Raw genomic sequence first — 20,842 nt, forward strand, 5'->3', positions numbered from 1 at the left:
CATTTTCTTTTTTCAAAGTAACTCTATATTTACATTCACTTTAAGCTTAACATTAATAATAAAATTTGATAAACATCAAAGGTTGTGGTTAGGTAAATGCCAGAAAAATTCTGCATATTCATTAAAAACGGTTTTATGTTATCTTTCTTAAATATGAATTTATATTTTTATTTAATGAGGTATCGTTTAGAGTTAAAATTTGAGTTTCATTTTTTGATAAACATGACATCCGGTCAAATTCGGTAGCCATTTTGTTTTGATTTAGCTCATTCACATAAGGTTGACACATTTAAAGCATGCTTTTCTCAATTTTACAAGCATGATACTAACTGGATTTTAAATGGAAATGATTGCTTATTTAATAATATATAATAAAAGCAACAACATAAAACCGTCTCTAGCCGATAAAGAACTTTTTATTCTGTTCTTTTCTGGACGCAACCTTCGACATTTACCAAAAATTCTGTTTTTTAATGTTCTCATTAGCCCTAAAAATGATGTATTCATTAACTCTTCCTATAAAAAAAACTTAACGCATGCATTTGAAGTCATAGAAGTGAATATCTATATCTATTAGTATTGGGACAATTAATCAAAACCGAGAATCCAAAAATATCAGAACTTTTGGGGGTATTGGAATCGGTATAAAAACTGGAAAATATTGTCATCAGCTAAAATCAAAACCAAAATTTTTGGGGCTTAAACCATGTTCCCTGCCGTTTGAGCTATCAACAGATAAATAAGAAAATATTTTAATTGAACCACTTCAAGTTATAAATGAATTTGCGCAAAACTAATAGAAATATGTTGGTAAATTGAAATGAAAATTTTGCATTTCAACTTGCCGACATATTGTTGTTCATCCATCCAAACAAAGATGTTACCCGTTATAAACCATCCTTGGTGTATGATTATTATTTCCTGTTAATTTCCGTGTCATGTGACCAGTAGTTTAAGAGTTTATCAATTAAATATTTTCATACAAATACATACATCTACTGTTTTATTTATATAGATAACAAAATCAAATTTTATGAGTAACCAAAGAACGGCTGTCTCGCCCACTATTAAAAATGATTTTCTTTATAAAAATAAAACTACTTGATCAATTTATGTGATTTTTGGAATATGATTTGTTTTGTCACAGGTACATGCATACAGATTTTTCTTCATTTTTGTTTTTTTAACAGAGGGTAAATTCTGGACAAAAACCACATCTTTACCATTTATGACATTTTTTTTTTTTTAATGTAATCTTTTGCAAACCTTAACTCATTCACTTTCATTTATATCATTGCATTCTCATTTTTCAATCAGGTTTTAAGAAATTGATGGGCAACAAATCGTACCTGGGTGAAGTTTCTTTCCTGCCGGCCAGCGAACATGACAGCAATCCCAGGGACGGTAGCCGTTGTATGACAGAGTAAGTATTCCAAAGAAAATAAATAAGTTGTTAATTGTATAAGATAATGAAATGAGAAGTTAATGCCTCTGATTCATCAAAGATTATGTGTTGGTAGAGAGAGGGATATTTTGAAATAGTAGTTAAATTATGAGTCTGTATTCGGTTTTAGTAGCTTTTACTATATAGCATAACCATGTTGACACACTGGTTCTTGTTAGATCATCGAAGTTAAGCAACATTGAACCTGGTCAGTACCAGATGAGCGACTATTTGAAAATACCAGGTGCTGTATGTAGGACGTCAGCATCTCCCTGCAAGAGCTTCAAAAATCTGATCTTGCATGCAATTGCATGCAAATTTTGAATTTCCTACTCCCATGAAATTTCCTCCTTTGGAGGAAGCTGGTTCAACTTGCCTAGGATAAGTGCTGCTTTGGATTGAATTCGGCTTTCAATAATTCTTCTCTAGACTAAGCCGCTAGTTTATTGCAAAAAAAAAAAAAAAAAATGCTAGTTCATACCCCCATCCCCATGAAAAAGTAAAATTAAAGAAAAACCTTCGTACCCATGATGAACGAAAATATTGTACACCAAAATTCATGTGATCAATTCTATTTTTAAAAAGAGAAAATAATTTTTAAGCAATCAATGGAATTCATAAGCATGCTTCCTGCTTCCCCACGTTAAAAATGGCTTTCTAAAATCTTGGAAGTTTAAATTATTTGGTATTATTTACCACTAGCCTGGGTGCCTGGCGTTGCCCGGGTGTTTGGAGGTGTGCGTTGAGCAAAAAAAAAAAAAAAAAAAAAAAAATGGTAGTAGGTAGGCAGACTTGAAGCCATACCACGAAGGCGGAAAAGAATGTGAAAAACAAAAAAAAAACGTGACACCTTTGCTGTTGCATCCATCACAAAACCGGAAGTGATGAACGTCAAAATTAAGGTTAGTCAGTCGAAAACAGTGGATGTCTTTTGAAAATATCTGTAAAAAAAAGCGACCCCCTCCTTGTAGAAAACTGTCCCATTGAGGGTGAAGGAATTAATGCTTTTGGCCAATTCTTTGATATTTGTCATTCGAAAGGTTGAGGTTTCAAACGATACTGGTTTTGCCACGTTCTGACACATCTGTCAAACGTTTTAGACAGGCATACATACATATATTTAAACAGAGAGGTGAGATTTATATTATAGACTAGCCTGGGTGTCTGGCGTTGCCCGGGTGTTTGCAGGTGTTTGTTGAGCAAAAAAAAAAAAGTGATTGTAGGCAGACAGGCAGGCTCGAACCCATACCGCAAAGGAGGAAAAAACATGAAAAAAAACCTGACGTCTTTGCTGTTGCACCATCGCCAAACTGGAAGTGACATAGGTTTAAATTAAGGCTAGTCAATCAAAAAGAGGGCATGACTTTTGAAAATATCTGCGAAAAAAGCGATCCTTCCTGTAGAAAAGTGCCCGGTTGAAATTGAAGGAATTAATGTTTTTAGCCAATTTTTCAATATTTGTTGTCTGAAGGGTTGAGCTTCAAAACGATACCAATCTATTGAAAATCTGCCGCCTCTGTCAAAAGTTTTAGGCAGACATACAAACATACATACATAAATATATACATGCATTTAAACAAACAGGTGAGATTTATATTATAGACTAGCGGGGGTACCTGGCGTTACCCGGGTGTTTTGGAGGTATAAAAGAAAAAGAAAATTTTCGGTAGGAATGTAGGCTCGAACCCGAAGCCTTAACGCGAAGGTGGAAAAGAAGGAAAAAACATGGCATCTTACCCGCTCAGCCACGACAGAAGAGTAACTGAAAACCATTTTAATTTAATGATTAAAAAGTTAAATGATAGGTGCGTGAACTTAATGAGGTCAAACATCAAGCCATATGGGGAAACTTAACTTTGGCTGCATTTCCCCAAGATATTGGGGGAAAACCAGCTCCCCATAAATAGGGGAGTATCCAAATGAAGCAATTGTCTGATATTAGGAGTTTTCCCCACATTGATCAAACCTCATTGGTTTTCTGGGCATCCCTGTCACGAGTGCCAGGTAGCTTGGTTATGCTACGGATTCAGTTTCGTTTTTATACTGAAAAGCCAAACAAACACGCGTAGACCAAGAAATAGCGTGAAAATAACTTGTAAAAGTCGCCCAAATTAAAGATACACTTGAGCTTGTTTCGTAAATCTTAGATATTATAATCTAGACAGTATATAAAAGGTTCTAAGAAACAGTAACCGGGCTGAGCGCCCCCCCCCCCTCCAAAAACCTTTGTCGGACAGGCACAAAAAAATGCACACACACACACACATTTTCGCTTTTATATTATAGACTAGCAGGGCTACCCGGCGTTGCTCGGGACCGTATAAACAATGAAAAAACAAAAGCAGATATTGAACATATGTTTGATTCTTAGGGGAGAGGAATCTTTCATCTCTATGTATTATTTGTTTTATCTACCCTAGGACTGATATTGTTCATGTTTTATCCCTAGCATAGGTAATTTACAGCATGTATATGAAATTGTTTTACCTTAGGGAGAAGAGAACAGGTAATATACAACATAATGTGTCTATATTACATCCCTGGCAACGCCTAGAAACCAGCTAGAACATGTATTTCAGTCAATCTTTATTATATCCTGGGCTATGCCGGGAAACCAGCTAATCTCTTTTTAGTGACTTGACCACCAAAATACCTCCCTAAGTGTGTCCTTTCTTTTGAACTTATTAGATATAGGTATCTAGAAATGTGTGTGAAATTTTGTTGAATGCATTGTTCACTATGATTTTCTTATTGTTCTACACAATGTCAACTGTAGCGAAATAACACAGTAAACTTAGTGTAGTGTTAGAATAAAGAGCAAAGGAAAAAATTAGAATCATATTTTGTAATTGCAAATCTAAATTTGCTAGCATGTACCAGTATTTGCCAGGTTGTGGAAATTTGGAACTTATAACATATGTAGTGGCCTTTTCCTAGATACCTATTGCTAAAAATTATACTTTCATTTTGTTAGAAAAATCTCTCTTCAGATGCCCTGCATCATTCAAAATAAAAACAAATATTTTTATAATTGTTTCAGTATATTGCTACACAATGTGAAAGTTTTTAACGTTTGTAAAAAAAATCATGAATGTGCTTATATTGCAAAAAAGAAAATATCAGTGCACAGTATTGAAAGTGTTTGAGATTCAAAAGTCTGTAACATTTCTACTAACTTCATAAGATGTCATGTGAGAAACTGAATTGAATATCAAGACATTATCTGAAGCGTTTTTATTTTGGTGTAACATATGTGTTTACAGTGAACCTTAACTTTTAATAAACAGATTGGTATGCAATGACATAGGCTAAGAATCTTTAAAATATATATAAATTGGAAAAATGTGTGAACAAATGAAAAAAAAATGATCCGCTCCACTTGATGACATCAAGCACAGTAATATTTTAGTGAAGAAAATATGAAATTGATGTTCAGTGATTAGTTTGGATGAATGAGAAAATGTAATTGTTTGATGCATAAAAATAACTCAGTTGCTGTATTTGATATTAAGCAGCAAAATATAGTGATTTGAATATTTGGGAAAACATCAAACCAGATTATGTAAAAAGAAAAAAAAAAGATGAAATTAGAAAATATATATTTTATGTTTATGAGTTCTGCCAATCAAAATTTTGTGGCAGAAATTGGGTGATTACCATGCAATTTTATTTTGGTAAAATTCTTAAATTATTAGAATGTTTATTATAATTTCTAATTAGTGACTTGTTATAATCAAAATCCGCCCTAAAGAGTGTCCTTTCTTTTATTAGGTATCAGAGTAGGTATCAAGATTTCTACTTCTATACAAATGTGATATTTCAGATCTGTACATAAAAAATTTGTTGAATATATAGGTTGAGAATTGTTCTGTGTCGCTCTCTCTCACACACACACGCATTCTCACTTTTATAGATATAATAGATAGATTACTCTAGATATATTTCCATATGTCTGAATACCCTATATACAAATTTTCAAATCTGTAGATAAAAAAATTTGTTGAGTATATAGGTTGAAAATTGTTCTCTCTCTCTCTCTCACACACACATTCTCAATTTTAGAGATATAATAGATAGATTATGCTAGATATATTTCCATATGTCTGAATACCCTATATACAAATTTTCTAATCTGTAGATCAAATATTTGTTGAATATATAGGTTGAAAATTGTTCTTACTCTCTCTCTCTCTCTCTCTCTGGCTACCTCACACACACATTCTAACTTTTATAGATATAATAGATAGACTATGCTAGATATATTTCCATATGTGTGAATACCCTATATACAAATTTTCTAATTTGTAGATAAAAAATTTGTAGAGTGCATAGGTTGAGAATTGTTCTCTCTATCTCTCACACACACACATTCTAACTTTTAATGATATAATAGATTATGCTAGATATATTTCGATATTTCTGAATACCCTATATATAAAAATTTGTTGAATGTATAGGTTGAGAACTGTTCTCTCTCTCTCTCTCTCTCTCTCTCTCTCGCTCACACACACACACATTCTCACTTTTATAGATATAATAGAAAGATTATCCTAGATATATTTCTATTTGTATGAATACTCTATATACAAATTTTAAAATCTGTAGATAAAGAATTTGTTGAGTATATGGGTTGAGAATTGTTCTCTCTCTCTCTCTCTCTCTCACACACACACACACATTCTCACTTTTATAGATATAATAGATTATGCTAGATATATTTCCATATGTCTGAATACCCTATATACAAATTTTCAAATCTGTAGATAAAAAATTTGTTGAGTATATAGGTTGAGAATTGTTCTCTCTCTCTCTATCACACACATTCTCACTTTTATAGATATAATAGACAGATTATGCCAGATATATTGAAATATGTCTGAATGCCCAATATACAAATTTTGAAATCTGTAGATAAAAAATTTGTTGTATACATAGGTTGACAATTGTCCTCTCTCTCACACACACACACACATTCTCACTTTTATACATATAATAGATAGATTATGCTAGATATATTTCTATATGTCTGAACACCCTATATACAAATGTTCAAATCTGTGGATAAAAAATTTGTTGAATGTATAGGTTGAGAATTTTTATCTCTCTCTTTTTCTCTCTCTCTCTCTCGCTATCTCACACACACGCATTCTCACTTTTATAGATAAAATAGATAGATTATGCTAGATATATTTCCATATGTCTGAATACCCTATATACAAAGTTTCAAATCTGTAGATAAAAAATTTGTTGAATATATAGGTTTAGAATTGTTCTCTCTCTCTCTCTCTCACACACACATTCTAACTTTTGTAGTTATAATAGATAGATTATGCTAGATATATTTCCATATGTCTGAATACCCTATATACAAATTTTCTAATCTGTAGATCAAATATTTGTTGAATATATAGGTTGAAAATTGTTCTTACTCTCTCTCTCTCTCTCTCTCTGGCTACCTCACACACACATTCTAACTTTTATAGATATAATAGATAGACTATGCTAGATATATTTCCATATGTGTGAATACCCTATATACAAATTTTCTAATTTGTAGATAAAAAATTTGTAGAGTGCATAGGTTGAGAATTGTTCTCTCTATCTCTCACACACACACATTCTAACTTTTAATGATATAATAGATTATGCTAGATATATTTCGATATTTCTGAATACCCTATATATAAAAATTTGTTGAATGTATAGGTTGAGAACTGTTCTCTCTCTCTCTCTCTCTCTCTCTCTCGCTCACACACACACACATTCTCACTTTTATAGATATAATAGAAAGATTATCCTAGATATATTTCTATTTGTATGAATACTCTATATACAAATTTTAAAATCTGTAGATAAAGAATTTGTTGAGTATATGGGTTGAGAATTGTTCTCTCTCTCTCTCTCTCTCTCACACACACACACACATTCTCACTTTTATAGATATAATAGATTATGCTAGATATATTTCCATATGTCTGAATACCCTATATACAAATTTTCAAATCTGTAGATAAAAAATTTGTTGAGTATATAGGTTGAGAATTGTTCTCTCTCTCTCTATCACACACATTCTCACTTTTATAGATATAATAGACAGATTATGCCAGATATATTGAAATATGTCTGAATGCCCAATATACAAATTTTGAAATCTGTAGATAAAAAATTTGTTGTATACATAGGTTGACAATTGTCCTCTCTCTCACACACACACACACATTCTCACTTTTATACATATAATAGATAGATTATGCTAGATATATTTCTATATGTCTGAACACCCTATATACAAATGTTCAAATCTGTGGATAAAAAATTTGTTGAATGTATAGGTTGAGAATTTTTATCTCTCTCTTTTTCTCTCTCTCTCTCTCGCTATCTCACACACACGCATTCTCACTTTTATAGATAAAATAGATAGATTATGCTAGATATATTTCCATATGTCTGAATACCCTATATACAAAGTTTCAAATCTGTAGATAAAAAATTTGTTGAATATATAGGTTTAGAATTGTTCTCTCTCTCTCTCTCTCACACACACATTCTAACTTTTGTAGTTATAATAGATAGATTATGCTAGATATATTTCCATATGTCTGAATACCCTATATACAAATTTTCTAAACTGTAGGTAAAACATTTGTTGAGTATGTAGGTTAAGAATTGTTCTCTCTCTCTCTCACACACACACACACACACACAAGTTCTCACTTTTATAGATATAATAGATAGATTATGCTAGATATATTTCTATATGTCTGCCTACCCTATATACAAATTTCCAAATCTGTGCCCAAAAATGTGTGGAATATATAGGTTGAGAATTGTCCTCTCTCTCTCTCTCTCTCTCTCACACATATTCTCACTTTTATAGGTTATATAGGTTGAGAATTTTTTGCTCTTTCCATCACTCACATTCACACTTTTATAGATATAATACATAGATTATGCCAGATATATTTACATATGTCTGAATACCCAATATACACATTTTCAAATCTGTAGATAAAAAATTAGTTGAATATATAGGTTGAGAATTGTTCTCTCTCTCTCTCTTTCTCTCTCTCTCACACACACATTCTCACTTTTATAGATATAATAGATAGATTATGCTAGATATATTTCCATACGTCTGAATACCCTATATCCAAATTTTCTAATATGTAGATAAAAAATTTGTTGAATATATAGGGTGAGAATTTTCCTTCCTCTCTTTCTCTCTCTCTCTTTCTCACACACACACAAGCTGAAAATTGTTCTCTCTCTCTCTCTGACTCTCTCTCTCTCTCTCACACACACACACATGGTCATTTTATAGATATAATAGATAGGTTATGCTAGATATATTTCTATATGTCTGAATACCCTATATACAAATTTTTAAATCTGTAGATAAAAAATTTGTTGAGTATATAGGTTGAGAATTGTTCTTTCTCTCTCTCTCACACACACATTCTCACTTTTATAGATATAATAGATTATGCTAGATATATTTCCAAATGTCTGAATACCCTATATACAAATTTTCAAATCTGTAAAGATAGAATTTGTTGAATATATAGGTTGAGAATTGTTCTCTCTCTCTCTCTTTCACACACATTCTCACTTTTATAGATATAATAGATAGATTATGCTAGATATATTTCCTTATGTCTGAATACCCTATATACAAATTATCAAATCTGTAGATACAAAATTTGTTGAGTATATAGGTTGAGAATTGTTCTCTCTCTCTCTCTCTCACTCAGTCACTCACTCACTCACTCACAAACACACACACACATTCTACCTTTTATAGATATAATAGATTATGCTAGATATATTTCCATATGTCTGAATACCCTGTATACAAATTTTCAGATCTGTACATAAAAATTAGTTGAATATATAGGTTGAGAATTGTTCTCTCTCTCTCTTCTCTCTCTCTCTTTCACACACATTCTCACTTTTCTAGATATAATAGATAGATTATGCTAGATATATTTCCATATGTCTGAATACCCTATATACAAATTTTATAATCGGTAGATAAAAAATTTGTTGAATATATAGAGTGAGAATTGTACTTACTCTCTCTCTCTCTCTCTCTCACGCACACATTCTCACTTTTATGGATATAATAGATAGATTATGCTGGATATATTTCCATATGTCTGAATACCCTATATACAAATGGTCAAATCTGTAGATAACAAATTTATTGAATATATAGGTTGAGAATTGTTGTCTCTCTCTCTCTCTCTCTCTCTGGGTACCTCACACACACACACATTTTCACTTTTATAGATATAATAGATAGATTATGCTAGATATATTTCCATATGTCTGAATACCCTATATACAAATTTTCAAATCTGTAGATAAAAAATGTATTGAATATATAGGTTGAGAATTGTTGTCTCTCTCTCTCTCTCTCTCTCTCTCTCTGGCTACCTCACACACACACACATTTTCACTTTTATAGATATAATAGATAGATTATGCTAGATATATTTCCATATGTCTGAATACCCTATATACAAACTTTCAAATCTGTAGATAAAAAATTTGTTGAGTATATAGGTTGAGAATTGTTCTCTCTCTCTCACACGAAACTGTGCGCTCGGCTTCTTCCCCCCCTTCCCACCCCAAATGCTTGGGAAACTGTGCACTGTTTTTGTTGGTTTTCAAGCTGCCTCTTCCCCCCCCACACACACACACAGTTTAACAGTAGTAGGAGGTCAAGAGAAAGAGGGTGAGAGAGAGAGAAGAGTAAGTTGGTGAGAGAGAGAGAAAAGAGAAAGAGGGTGTTGGTTTTATATTTTTATTATCGTCTAATATTTTGAAAGCTGAATTTCTAATAAAATGTGCATCTATAGGAGATAATGCCTGGGAATGTGTCCCCCCCCCCACAGTTTAACAGTGGTGTGACGTCAAGAGAAAGAGGGTGAGAGAGAGGGAAGAGTAAGTGGGTGAGAGAGAGAAAGAGAGAGAAAAAAAAGAAAGACGGTGTTGGTTTTGTGAAAAAAGTTGTTATTTACAATTGTTCGCATTCTTGGCCTTTTGGTCAAGATCAAAGTGTAGTATCTGTTCTTCAGATGCTGCACTTCTATTTCTTGTTCTCTTTCGGTGGAGGAGAAATCCTCCACGACTGAGACAATTTTTATTTTTGTACCTTTTCTCCACGTTAAAAAACGACCCTGGTGTCTAACTCTGTCCCGTGGGGAGGCATAGTAAATAGGTACAATTGTTCGCCATTAGTGGATGTTGACGTCACGTCACGTGACATGACTAAGCGTTTTTTTTTTTTAGTATGAATAACATTTTTTGTTTTAATTATAAAGTCTACACTTAATTTTATAGAAAATGATGTATATATAATAGAAAAAAAAAATTACTGGTTTTGTTGGATTCAAGTGGATCCCCCCCCCTCCAGTTTAAGAGATAGCAGGTCACGTGGTAATATACAAAATGGCTAGCGTAAATATAAAGATCGGTTTTTTTATCGACGAATATTTTGAAAGCTGAATTTCTTTTTATTCCTGTACATTTTTTCCTGATATTTTTCGTTAAAACTCTTGTATAAATACTATTTTTAACCAGTTAAATACGTTGGAGACATTGTCATGGAGTTTAATAATCTCTAGAACAAAGCAGAAGAGAAATTACAAAAGTATCGGTAAAACAAAGTGTTTGTTTACATTTGTTCGCCATTACTGGATGTTGACGTCACGTCACGTGACATGACTAAGCGTTTTTGGATTATGTAATATTAACATTAAAATGACAGGTTTTTTTGGGGGCCCCCCCTAGGAGAGAAATGATCAGTTCACCCCCTTTTAATGGTCCGTTTGGTGTGGAATTTCGATATTTGTCATGCGGGTGATCAAGGTGCAATATGATACCAAATTTGTCAACTCTGGTTCCGTCTTTCAAAAGTTTTAGCATTACAAACAAACATACAGGGCTACCCGGCGTTGCTCGGGACCGTATAAACAATGAAAAAACAAAAACAGATATTGAACATATGTTTTATTCTTAGGGGAGAGGAATCTTTCATCTCAAGTTTTAGCGTTACAAACAAACATTTGTCTTTCATCTCTATGTATTATTTGTTTTATCTACCCCCGGACTGGTATTGTTCATGTTTTATCCCTAGCATAGGTAATTTACAGCATGTATATGAAATTGTTTTACCTTAGGGAGAAGAGAACAGGTAATATACAACATAATGTGTCTATATTACATCCCTGGCAACGCCTAGAAACCAGCTAGAACATGTATTTCAGTCAATGTTTATTACATCCTGGGCTATGCCGGGAAACCAGCTAATCTCTATTTAGTGACTTGACCACCAAAATACCTCCCTAAGTGTGTCCTTTCTTTTGAACTTATTAGATATAGGTATCTAGAAATGTGTGTGAAATTTTGTTGAATGCATTGTTCACTATGATTTTCTTATTGTTCTACACAATATCAACTGCAGCGAAATAAAACAGTAAACTTAGTGTAGTGTTAGAATAAAGAGCAAAGGAAAAAATTAGAATCATATTCTGTAATTGCAAATCTAAATTTGCTAGCGTGTACCAGTATTTGCCAGGTTGTGGAAATTTGGAATTTATAACGTATGTAGTGGCCTTTTCCTAGATACCTATTGCTAAAAATTATACTTTCATTTTGTTAGAAAAATCTCTCTTCGGATGCCCTGCATCATCCAAAATAAAAACAAATATTTTTATAATTGTTTCAGTACATTGCTACACATTGTGTAATTTGTTGACGTTTGTAAAAAAAAATCATGAATGTGCTTATATTCCAAAAAAGAAAATATCAGTGCACAGTATTGAAAGTGTTTGAGATTCAAAAGTCTGTAACATTTCTACTAACTTCATAAGATGTCATGTGAGAAACTGAATTGAATATCAAGACATTATCTGAAGCGTTTTTATTTTGGTATAACGTATGTGTTTACAGTGAACCGTAACTTTTAATAAACAGCTTGGTATGCAATGACATAGGCTAAGAATCTTAGACAAAATATATATAAATTGGAAAAATGTGTGAACAAATGAAAAAAAAAATGATCCGCTCCACTTGATGACATCAAGCACAGTAATATTTTAGTGAAGAAAATATGAAATTGATGTTCAGTGATTAGTTTGGATGAATGAGAAAATGTAATTGTTTGATGCATAAAAAATAACTCATTTGCTGTATTTGATATTAAGCAGCAAAATATAGTGATTTGAATATTAAGGAAAACATCAAATCAGATTATGTAAAAAAAAAAGATGAAATTAGAAAATATATATTTTCTGTTTATGAGTTTTGCCAATCAAAATTTTGTGGCAGAAATTGGGTGATTACCATGCAATTTTATTTTGATAAAATTCTTAAATTATTTCAATGTTTATTATAATTTCTTAGTAGTGACTTGTTATCATCAAAATCCGCCCCAAAGAGTGTCCTTTCTTTTATTAGGTATCAGAATAGGTATCCAGATTTCTACTTCTATACAAATGTGATATTTCGGATCTGTAGATAAACAATTTGTTGCATATATAAGCTGAGAATTGTTCTCTCTCATTCTCTCTCTCACACACCCACACATTCTCACTTTTATAGATATAATAGATAAATTATGCTAGATATATTTCCATATGTCTGAATAATCTATATACAAATTTTCAAATCTGTAGATAAAAAATTTGTTGAGTATATAGGTTGAGAATTGTTCTCTCTCTCTCTCTCTCCTCTCACACATGCTCACTTTTATAGATATAATAGATAGATTATGCTAGATATATTTCCATATGTCTGAATACACTATATAAAAATTTTCTAATCTGTAGATAAAAATTTGTTGAATATAAAGGGTGAGAATTGTTCTTACTCTCTCTCTCTCTCTCACACACAGACATATTCTCACTTTTATAGACATAATAGATAGATTATGCTAGATATATTTCCATATGTCTGAATACCTTATATACCAATTTTCAAATCTGTAGATAAAAAATTTGTTGAATATATAGGTTGAGAATTGTTCTCTCGCTCTGTCTCTCTCTCTCTTGCTACCTCACACACACACACACGCAAACATTCTCACTTTTCTAGATATAATAGATAGATTATGCTAGATATATTTCCATATGTCTGAATACCCTATATACAAATTATCTAATCTGTAGATAAAAAATTTGTTGAGTATATAGGTTGAGAATTGCTCTCTCTCTCACAGACACACACATTTTCACTTTTGGAGATATAATAGATAGATTATGCTAGATATATTTCCATATGTATGAATACCCTTTATAACAAATTTAAAATCTGTAGATAAAAAATTTGTTGAATATATAGGTTAAGAATTGTTCTCTCTCTCTCTCTCTCTACCTCACACACACCCACACACACAAACATTCTTACTTTTATAGATATAATAGATAGATTATGCTAGATATATTCCATATGTCTGGATACCCTATATACAAATTTTCTAATCTGTAGATAAAAAATTTGTTGAATATTTTCAACCCTTATCCTCGAGTGGCGTCTGGGCCTTGATAAGTAGTAATGCGTATTTAGCAAAATATAAATATATATATATATAACAAATTTACTGAATTTCCATTACTAACGATTACTGTATTGTCCAATTGACTACTGCGCTTTTCAACCCTTATCCTCGAGTGGCCTCTGGGCCTTGAAGTAGTAATTACTAACGATTACTATATTGACCAATTGACTACTGCACTTTTTAACCCTTATCCTCGGGTGGCCTCTGGGCCTTATTGTCCAATTGACTACTGTGGACTTTTTAACTCTTATGCTCGAGTGGCCTCTGGGCCTTGATAAGTGGAAATGACTAAGTAACAAAAAATAGGTATATAACAAATTTACTGAATTTCCATTACTAACGATTACTATATTGTCCAATTGACTACTGTGCACTTTTCAATCCTTATCCTCGAGTGGCCTCTGGGCCTTGATAAATGGTAATGCGTATGTAACAAAATATACATATATATAACAAATTTACTGAATTTCCATTACTAACGATTACTATATTGTCCAATTGACTACTGCACTTTTAAACGCTTATCCTCGAGTGGCCTCTGGGCCTTGATAAGTGGTAATACCATCGAGTGGCCTCTGGGCCTTAATAAGTGGTTGTGCCTAAGTAACAAAAAATAGGTATATTACAAATATCCCGCATTTCCATTACAACCGACTACTACGGTGCACTTTTCAATCCTTATCCTCGAGTGGCCTGTGGGCTTTGATAAGTGGTAATGCCTATTTAACAAAATATTAATATATATATAACAAATGTACTGAATTTCCATTACTAACAATTACTATATTTTGTCCAATTGACTACTGCACTTTTCAACACTTATCCTCTAGTGGCCTCTGGGCCTTGATAAGTGGTAATGCCTATATAAACAAAATATAAATATATATATAACAAATTTCCCGACTTTCCATTACTAAGTATTACTATGTTGTCCAATTAACTACTGCCATTTTCAACCCTTATCCTCGGGTGGCCTCTGGGCCTTATTGTCCAATTGACTACTGTGCACATTTAACTCTTATCCTCGAGATGTATCTGGGCCTTGATAAGTGGAAATGCCTAAGTAACAAAAAAATAGATATATAACAAATTTCCCGAATTTGACTACTGTGCACTTTTCAACTCTTATCCTCGAGTGGCCTCTGGGCCTTGATAAGTGGTCATATATATTTTTTACAAAATAACAAAATAGGTTGGAGTTGCTGAATAACTCATCCTCCTGTTAAAGCGGTTCCATCCTCTTTCCCAAATTTGACTACTGTGGACTTTTTAACTCTCATCCTCGAGTGGCCTATGGGCCTTGATAAGTGGTAATACATATTTTTTTATAAATATATATATATATATACCAAAACAGGTGTGAGTCGCTGAATAATTCATCCTCCTATTAAAGCGATTAAATCCTCTTTCCCAAATTTGACTACTGTGCACTTTTAAACTCTCATCCTCGTGTGGCCTCTGGGCCTTGATAAGTGGTAATATATAGTTTGTACAAAAAAAAAAAATATATATATATATATATATATATATATATATATATATATATATATATAACAAAATAGGTTGGAGTGGCTGAATAACTCATCCTCCCGTTAAAGAGGTTCCATCCTCTTTCCCGAATTTGACTACTGTCCACTTTTCAACTCTCATCCTCGAGTAGCCTATGGGCCTTGATAAGTGGTAATATATATTTTTTAGTAAATATAGATATAAATATATATATAACAAAATAGGTTGGAGTCGCTGAATAACTCATCCTCCCGTTAAAACTGTTCCATCCTCTTTCCCGAATTTGATTACTGTGCACTTTTCAACTCTTATCCTCGAGTAGCCTATGGGCCTTGATAAGTGGTAATATATTTTTGTTATAAATATAGATATATATATATATATATAAAAAATAGGCTGGAGTCGCTGAATAACTCATCCTCCCGTTAAAGCGGTTCCATCCTCTTTCCCGAATTTTACTACTATGCACTTTTCAACTCTCATCCTCGAGTGGCCTATTGTCCTTGATAAGTGGTAATATATATTTTTTAATAAAAGTATATATATATATATATATATAACAAAATAGGTTGGAGTCGCTGAATAACTCATCCTCTCGTTAAAGCGGTTCCATCCTCTTTACCATATTTTTTATACAGTGCACTATTCAACTCTCATCCTCGAGTGGCCTATTGTCCTTGATAAGTGGTAATATATATTTTTTAATAAATATAGATATAAATATATATATAAAAAAATAGGTTGGAGTCGCTGAATAACTCATCCTCCCGTGAAAGCGGTTCCATCCTCTTTCCCGAATTTGACTACTGTGCACTTTTCAACTCTAATCCTCGAGTGTCCTATGGGCCTTGATAAGTAGTAATATATATTTTTTACAAAATATATACATACATATATATAACAAAATAGGTTGGAGTCACTGAATAATTCATCCTCCTCTTAAAGCGGTTCCATCATCTTTGCCGAATTTGACTACTGTGCACTTTTAAACTCTCATCCTCGTGTGGCCTATGGGCCTTGATAAGTGCTAATATAGAGAGAAGAGAAACGGGGTGAGAGAGAGAGAAGATAAAGAGGGCGAGAGAGAGACAGAAGAGAATGAGGGGAGAGAGAGAGAGAAGAGAAAGACGGTGTGAGAGAGAGAAGAGAAAGGGGGTGAGAGAGAGAGAAGAGAAAGAGGTAGACAGGGAGAGAGAAGAGGGTAAGAGTGAGTTGAGAATGAGGGTGAAAGAGAGAGAGAGAGAAGAGAAAGAGGGTGAGAGAGAGAAAAGAAAGACGGCGAGAGAGAGAGAAAAGAGAAGAGAAGAGAAAGAGGGTAAGAGAGAGAGAAGAGGGTGAGAGAGAGAAGAGAAAGAGGTAGAGAGAGAAGAGGGTGAGAGAGAGCAGAGAAGAGGGTGAGAGAGAGCAGAGAAAGAGGGTGAGAGAGAAAGAGGGTGAGAGAAGTGAAAGAGGTAGAGAGAGAAGAGGGTAAGAGAGAAAGAGGGTGAGAGAGAGAAGAGGGTGAGAGAGAGAGAGGTAGTGAGAGAGAGAGATAAGAGAAAGAGGTAGAGAGAGAGAGAAGAGGGTAAGACAGAGAGAGAGAGAGGGGTAGTGAGAGAGAGAGAGATAAGAGAAAGAGGTAGAGAGAGAGAGAGAAGAGGGTGAGGGAGAAAGAAGAGGGTGAGAGAGAGCAGAGGGAGAGAGAGAGAGAAGAGAAATAGGTAGAGAGAGAGAGATGAAGGTGAGAGAGAGCAGGGAAAGAGGGTGATAGAGAAGAGAAAGAGGTAGAGAGAGAGAGAGAGAGAAGGGTGAGAGAGAGCAGAAAAAGAGGGTGAGAGAGAGAGAAAGAGGGTCAGAGAGAGAGAGAAGAGAAAAAGGTGTACACAGAGAGTGAGAGAGAGAAGAGGGTAAGAGAGAGAGAGAGAAGAGGTTGAGAGAGAGAGATAAGAGAAAGAGGTAGAGAGAGAGAAGCGGGTGAGAGAGAGAGAAGAGGGTGCGAGAGAGAAGAGAAAGAGGTAGAGAGAGAGAAGCGGGTGAGAGAGAGAGAAGAGGGTGCGAGAGAGAAGAGAAAAAGGTAGAGAGAGAGAAGAGGATGAGAGAGAGAAGAGAAAGAGAGAGAGAGAAGAGGGTGATAGAGAAAGAGAGTGAGAGAGAGAAGAGAAAGAGAGAGAGAGAGAAAGAGGGTGAGAGAAGAGGGTAAATGTGCATCTTTTTTTATAGTAGGTAATGCTTGGGAGACTGTGCACATTGCCTCCTCCCCCCTCCCCCCTACAAAAGCGGTTCCATTCATAAGAAAACAAACTCGTATAAAAGTAATTTTCGTGTATTTAAGCGGCCTCATACTGATAGCCACCCCCCCTTCCAGAGAGAGAGAAATATGGTGATAGAGAGTGAGAGAGAGAGAAAGACGGCGAGAGAGAGAGAGAAAGACGGCGAGAGAGAGAGAGAGAGAGAGAGAGAGAAGGGAAAGAGGGTGAGAGAGAGAGTAGATAAAGAGGGTGAGAGAGAGAAAGAGAGGAGAAAAAGGTCTAGAGAGAGAGAGAGAAGAGAGTGAGAGAGAGAGAGAGAAATATGGTGAGTCGAGTTGATCCTCTCTCTCTCTCACTCTCTTCTCTCTCTCTCTAGACCTTTTTCTCTTCTCTTTCTCTCTCTCACCCTCTTTATCTACTCTCTCTCTCACCCTCTTTCCCTTCTCTCTCTCAGAAACAGGGCGAGAGAGAGAGAGAAGATAAGAGAAGGGAAAGAGGGTGAGAGAGAGAGTAGATAAAGAGGGTGAGAGTGAGAAAGAGAAGAGAAAGAGGTCTAGAGAGAGAGAGAGAGAAGAGAGTGAGAGAGAGAGAGAAATATGGTGATAGAGAGTTAGGAAAGGTGTAGAGATAGAAGAGAGTGAGAGAGAGAGAGAAAGACGGCGAGAGAGAGAGAGAGAGAGAGAGAGAGAAAGACGGCGAAAGAGAGAGAGAGAAAGACGGCGAGAGAGAGAGAGAGAAAGTGGAAAATGTGCAAGCGACCTAATTTTCGTTTACATAAGCGGCCTGATACTGATACCCCCCCTCCCCCTTCAAGTTAACAGAGTTAGAATGTATAAACAAAATGGCTAATCTTTGTTTACATGTAAATTACAAAGAGCAAAGTCATCTTCGCCGGCAAAAAACTTCGAGCAAAAATAAAAACATTTTCCCTACGTCAATTTTCGTGTAATTTTGTTTTTTTTTTTATTTTTGGAGTGCGATAATTACGTTGGTAATAACGGTTCGAGTCGAAAACTAATATTTAACTGTGTTATAGTATCAATTTCTCCTCCGAAGGCAGTTTTAACGTACCTCAGCTGCAGCCGACATTTTACTGAGCTGACGTCACGTCACGTGACACTTAATGAATAACGTTATAATGACAGGATTTTTGGGGCCCCCCCTGGGAGAAAAATGATAAGTTCACCCCCTTGTAATTGTCCGTTTGACGTGAAATTTTGATATTTGTCATGCGGGTGATCAAGGTTCAATATGATACATAATTTGTCAACTTTGGTTGTGTCTGTCAAAAGTTTGAGCTGACGTCACGTCACGTGACACGTATTGAATAACGTTAAAATGACAGGTTTTTTGGGGGGCCCCCCTAGGAGAAAAACGATCAGTTGACCCCTTTCTACTGGTCCGTTTGACGTGAAATTTCGATATTTGTCATCCGGGTGATCAAGGTGCAATATGATACCAAATTTGTCAACTCTGGTTCCGTCTTTCAAAAGTTTTAGCGTTACAAACAAACATACATACATACATACATACATACATACATACACACCGATTTTTGCCTTTTATATATATAGACTAGCAGGGCTACCCGGCGTTGCTCGGGACCGTATAAACAATGAAAAAACAAAAGCAGATATTGAACATATGTTTGATTCTTAGGGGAGAGGAATCTTTCATCTCTATGTATTATTTGTTTTATCTACCCTAGGACTGATATTGTTCATGTTTTATCCCTAGCATAGGTAATTTACAGCATGTATATGAAATTGTTTTACCTTAGGGAGAAGAGAACAGGTAATATACAACATAATGTGTCTATATTACATCCCTGGCAACGCCTAGAAACCAGCTAGAACATGTATTTCAGTCAATCTTTATTATATCCTGGGCTATGCCGGGAAACCAGCTAATCTCTTTTTAGTGACTTGACCACCAAAATACCTCCCTAAGTGTGTCCTTTCTTTTGAACTTATTAGATATAGGTATCTAGAAATGTGTGTGAAATTTTGTTGAATGCATTGTTCACTATGATTTTCTTATTGTTCTACACAATATCAACTGTAGCGAAATAACACAGTAAACTTAGTGTAGTGTTAGAATAAAGAGCAAAGGAAAAAATTAGAATCATATTTTGTAATTGCAAATCTAAATTTGCTAGCATGTACCAGTATTTGCCAGGTTGTGGAAATTTGGAACTTATAACATATGTAGTGGCCTTTTCCTAGATACCTATTGCTAAAAATTATACTTTCATTTTGTTAGAAAAATCTCTCTTCAGATGCCCTGCATCATTCAAAATAAAAACAAATATTTTTATAATTGTTTCAGTATATTGCTACACAATGTGAAAGTTTTTAACGTTTGTAAAAAAAATCATGAATGTGCTTATATTGCAAAAAAGAAAATATCAGTGCACAGTATTGAAAGTGTTTGAGATTCAAAAGTCTGTAACATTTCTACTAACTTCATAAGATGTCATGTGAGAAACTGAATTGAATATCAAGACATTATCTGAAGCGTTTTTATTTTGGTGTAACATATGTGTTTACAGTGAACCTTAACTTTTAATAAACAGATTGGTATGCAATGACATAGGCTAAGAATCTTTAAAATATATATAAATTGGAAAAATGTGTGAACAAATGAAAAAAAAATGATCCGCTCCACTTGATGACATCAAGCACAGTAATATTTTAGTGAAGAAAATATGAAATTGATGTTCAGTGATTAGTTTGGATGAATGAGAAAATGTAATTGTTTGATGCATAAAAATAACTCAGTTGCTGTATTTGATATTAAGCAGCAAAATATAGTGATTTGAATATTTGGGAAAACATCAAACCAGATTATGTAAAAAGAAAAAAAAAAGATGAAATTAGAAAATATATATTTTATGTTTATGAGTTCTGCCAATCAAAATTTTGTGGCAGAAATTGGGTGATTACCATGCAATTTTATTTTGGTAAAATTCTTAAATTATTAGAATGTTTATTATAATTTCTAATTAGTGACTTGTTATAATCAAAATCCGCCCTAAAGAGTGTCCTTTCTTTTATTAGGTATCAGAGTAGGTATCAAGATTTCTACTTCTATACAAAT

General features: G+C 33.8%; 1 protein-coding gene and 1 pseudogene across 2 annotated transcripts in view; both read left to right on the top strand.

Annotated features, from left to right (window-relative positions):
• The window catches only part of LOC145293360 (ceramide kinase-like), a 125,971-nt gene that overhangs the window by 85,205 nt on the left and 19,924 nt on the right, over positions 1 to 20,842 (top strand). For both annotated transcript variants that reach the window (XM_080140000.1, XM_080140004.1), the window contains exon 8: positions 1,318 to 1,423. In XM_080140000.1, coding sequence (XP_079996126.1) covers positions 1,318 to 1,423 — 106 coding nt within the window. The remainder of the gene's footprint in view (positions 1 to 1,317; positions 1,424 to 20,842) is intronic.
• On the top strand, positions 10,473 to 10,606 carry LOC145242804 (U2 spliceosomal RNA; annotated as a pseudogene).

Source organism: Euprymna scolopes, chromosome 2, assembly GCF_053919585.1.
Source record: "Euprymna scolopes isolate OS-2025 chromosome 2, ASM5391958v1, whole genome shotgun sequence".
NCBI lineage: Eukaryota > Metazoa > Mollusca > Cephalopoda > Sepiida > Sepiolidae > Euprymna > Euprymna scolopes.